Source organism: Octopus bimaculoides, chromosome 5 (assembly GCF_001194135.2).
Source record: "Octopus bimaculoides isolate UCB-OBI-ISO-001 chromosome 5, ASM119413v2, whole genome shotgun sequence".
NCBI lineage: Eukaryota > Metazoa > Mollusca > Cephalopoda > Octopoda > Octopodidae > Octopus > Octopus bimaculoides.
In genome coordinates, this window is record NC_068985.1 from 127,076,595 (window position 1) to 127,080,449 (window position 3,855).

Here is a 3,855-nt window from a genome sequence, read left to right on the forward strand (position 1 = left end):
GTGTATATTTTTCCCATAACCTCACTCATAACCCTAACCCTAACTCTAAAACCCGAACCCTAACCCTAAACTAGAATTTGATTTGAAGAAGATTTGGTTGCTATTTCTAGGAAATGAAGCACTTGGTGGAGGTGCATTAATAATTCTGGTAGCTCCAATAACAAGTGCAGGCAATATTCAAGTATTTTGATGGCTTTTCCCCCCTTTGTTTACGAACAGTCAAGTTAATCGGAAATGTCAGAACTAACGGGGATTAATACCATATACACCGTCACAGCACTTACTGTATTCAACTGAATAGACGTCAGTGATTAGTTGAAATTATCGAAATAAGACAATTTTTAACGTGAAATAACTTCGAATACAAAATTTTTTATCTGTTCTATACCACAAAATATACAAGTATACGAAGTTTGAAAGTGTTTCGGTACCAAAAACACTACATTAAAAAATGTTGCCCGTCAAATCATAAAGGTCCAAACATTCTAGCCATAGCAATCCCATCTTTTATTTTCAGACTTGCTTTGTACAAGACAACTTTATCCAATGTGTCTGTGCCCTTTTTTGAAATAGTAGTGTTATATGAGAGAGATTTAGCTGCTATTTCCAGTAGTCCAAACGACCACAAGCTATACTCCGTTGGCCCTCGTGTAATGCCATTGTTGTTGTGTAGTCCTATCCCAGCCTTGATACAGCCAAGTCCACGACAGGCAGGTAGTTGTAATTTAGCCCCAAGTTGATCGAACCGTCCCATGAGAGAGGTAGGCTGCCAAACGGTGAACCACGACTCAGCTCAATCTTTCTAGTTATACTATGTCTATCAAGCTGAAGACCATACTTACAAACTCCAATAGACATAACTAAATGAAGTGCAGTATGAGAGCCTGAAAATATTGCACACCCTCCAGGTTTAGATGGTAGTCACAGCGGAGGCAGGTTAGGTGGACCAGAATCGGTTGCTGTCCTGCACTTATTGTTTGTGGTGAGCTATAAATGCAGTATTTATGCTAATAAAGCGAGTAGACCCCACAAGCTGGCAGCTTAGCTTGGAGACTGCGGTCAGGAACAGTGGAAAACAAACGTCACGACACTGATATACATTTGCCATCCGATAAATATATTATGTTAAAATAACATCTAATGGAGCAGGTTTTCCGTAAATTGCAGCGTCTGTTGGAGCTGGTTCACAATCTACCAACTCTGGTGTACCTCAGCCTTCGACTTTGTCCTCTACACTTTGTGTCTTATACTTCAACGATCTATTTGCCGTCACCTTCAAACAACGCAGAAGACTCAAGTTTTCATTCTTCCTTAACCTTCTGTGCCCAAATAACATCTATATGCAATTTCACATTGAATTTGCATTGGTTCCACGAATAGATATTTCAAAAGTATCTTCGAACGAAATCATACCATCTTAGTCTCATTCGTATCAAGAAAAAATAAAGCACCCCTCCAAAATACCATTAACTTATAGTACAAGCTAATATACGATATGATAGCTGTCCAACTCGTTATCAAGGAAAACCATCACTGACCATTGCCCATGCGAAATGTCAGCAATGCTTGTGCATAAGGTTATTGCACCCGCGGTGCCTTCTTATTCGACAGGGCATCGGAAAGTTGCCTCGCTGACAATCGCAGAAGCCCAAAGTTTAGGTCCAATAAGGCTTGCACAACACCTCACTGACTCTTCACCCTATTGACATGATACAGAGACAAGACAGGGCAAGATATCCAGTACCAGCATGGGTCGCAGTCTCAGGGATATGGGAGAGCCATGATCTCAAACGCAAGCAAAAGATCTCCAAGATGTCCAATGCCATTCCCTGCATATTAGGTTAAATGTCAGTGTAACCTTCTTCCAGAGACATGCCTTAACGAAAGCTGAGGGGTGTCTCACACCCAGATGTCTTTCAGCACGCCAGGCACCAACCCAGAATTTCTGAAGGCCCGTGCTATATATTATAACATCTCAGCTAGTTAAGTCCGTTCCTAAATCTAGAAATGCTTAAAAAGTTAAGGACATTAGCGCAGACTGAACAATAAAAACGAGCTAACGTAAAAATATAAAAGAAAACGAGCCCGTAACTTCTAATTAAGTCAACACTGAAGACTACCTTGGCGAAGGGGTAAATACGCACACCTGGTGTTTAGGGTTAGGGTCAGGGTCACGCTGAAAACGAGTGGTGGGTGCATTTTTTTTTTAACTCCGCCGAATACCTTTATATTGTTTTGCACATACATCAACTTTTTTCTTTAAAAAAAATAACAAAGTAAATTTCTGACAAGCTCATCTCTTTCTTATGTCTCATAAAAATACCTTAAACTCCCGCACTCTTCGTTCGATTGTAAGTAAACATGAGGTTATCTCGGCCGTCATCAGTCTAACAGACGTGACAAACTACATGACTGCAGTTTCGGTGAATGTTAAACTACTTATTCATATCTAACGGAAACAATTTGTAATATTTCAAGAGAAACACGCCTCCTTGGTGGCGAAGTGGGCGCCAATAGGGTTAAGGTTAGAGACAAATGCAAACTCAGAGAGAGTAAAAGGTATAAAAGAGGCGGCTAAGAGAAACAAAAGTAAAAAGTGGGAGTGTATTGCTAACATGCTGACGCACGTGGTTAACAAAACATCACATTTGTAGTGGGAATATTCAGCAATCACCCGATGTACTTAATCCATCTTACTAAAAAACTGAACTAAGTGCCGCTAATTCCATCACCAATACTTTAAGTTATACACCAGGCACGGATATAAGTCAAAAACTCAGTGGCTGGTGTAGATAGCTACGTCATAACATCCTATTCCTCCATCCTCCTCTTTCTCTCTCTCTCTCTCTCGAAAAAAAGGGGTGGGGAGCAGCAAATCAAAAACGTATCTTAAAAAAAAAATAAAAAACTCGAGCGGTTGTTGATCTCTGTCAAACAGTCGTGCACAGCCATCCGAATAACAGAATAGTTTCTGCTTTCGACCTCTCGCCAGAAGAAAGAAAAACTATGGGTAACTTTATCGGTAAATGGGAACAATTTGATGAGGATCTTGAAAATGCTGACGCTTTCTTCAAAGCAGCAGGTACGTGTTGCGTACTTTTTTTTAAAAAAAGCTAATGGACTCAATTCTTTCTTTTTAACAAATGTCGTAGCTAGTTGAGATGGTTTACCTTTTTAACGTGCTGATTTTTTAAAGTAACAACAGTGAAAATATAACAAAAAGTAACTCCATTTACAGTATAGGAGGTCTAAATATATGAGAGCTGGAGAGAAATTAACAGACAAGGAATATTACATAAATTGTATAAAATGCGTGCACTTTGTCAGCTCTATGAAACCACTTTCATTCTTGTCTGGGATGCAGTCTTTTTTGTCACATAATTGTGGTCTCAGGTCAGCTCTGGTCGGTCCAAAACACGCAGAGACTTGTTAATCCAGATACATCTTTACGTAGTTAAGAGCCGTGAAGCACGCCGACATGCAATGATGAATTGTAGGGTTGATAGTTCAAACAAGTTGCAATCTCTTCACTATCACAATACGTCATCGTACGCTTGTTGTCGTAGTTTGCTCCTGCGCGTCAGCCCTGATTAAACTATCACCATTCTGTCTTTTCCAACGCGTCTTTTACTTATTTTAGTCAAATGATTAGATTTAAAGATTTGGCTGCTTTTTCTAGCAAGTAAGGCGACCACCTAGAGAATCACTCGTTTCTTGTTGCTGACTCTTAACGAGTCTTGAGATTCCATAGTAGTCGAAAATCAGTAATACTGTGTTTGATTAAGCGGACAACCCTTTTGCTACTAAAAGAGTGAAGAAAACGTGGTAGAGGGGGAACAGAGTCTTTTGGAAAGA

The 3,855-nt window shown here is 39.8% G+C and overlaps 2 protein-coding genes across 4 annotated transcripts in view; one reads left to right on the plus strand and one right to left on the minus strand.

The window, feature by feature from the left end:
- The window catches only part of LOC106871250 (ankyrin repeat domain-containing protein 16), a 75,976-nt gene that overhangs the window by 51,266 nt on the left and 20,855 nt on the right, over positions 1–3,855 (minus strand). Inside the window, exon 1 of one of the 3 annotated variants that reach the window (XM_052968002.1) lies at positions 3,171–3,189. The exons of the other annotated variants lie outside the window; for them this stretch is intronic. The gene's annotated coding sequence lies outside the window, so the exon portion shown is untranslated. Of the gene's footprint in view, positions 1–3,170; positions 3,190–3,855 lie in introns of those variants that run through there. 3 annotated transcript variants of the gene reach the window in all.
- LOC106871251 (uncharacterized) overlaps positions 2,643–3,855 on the plus strand; it is an 11,611-nt gene continuing 10,398 nt past the window's right edge. Inside the window, exon 1 of the mRNA XM_014917605.2 lies at positions 2,643–3,082. Coding sequence (XP_014773091.1) covers positions 3,007–3,082 — 76 coding nt within the window. The 5' untranslated portion in view covers positions 2,643–3,006. The remainder of the gene's footprint in view (positions 3,083–3,855) is intronic.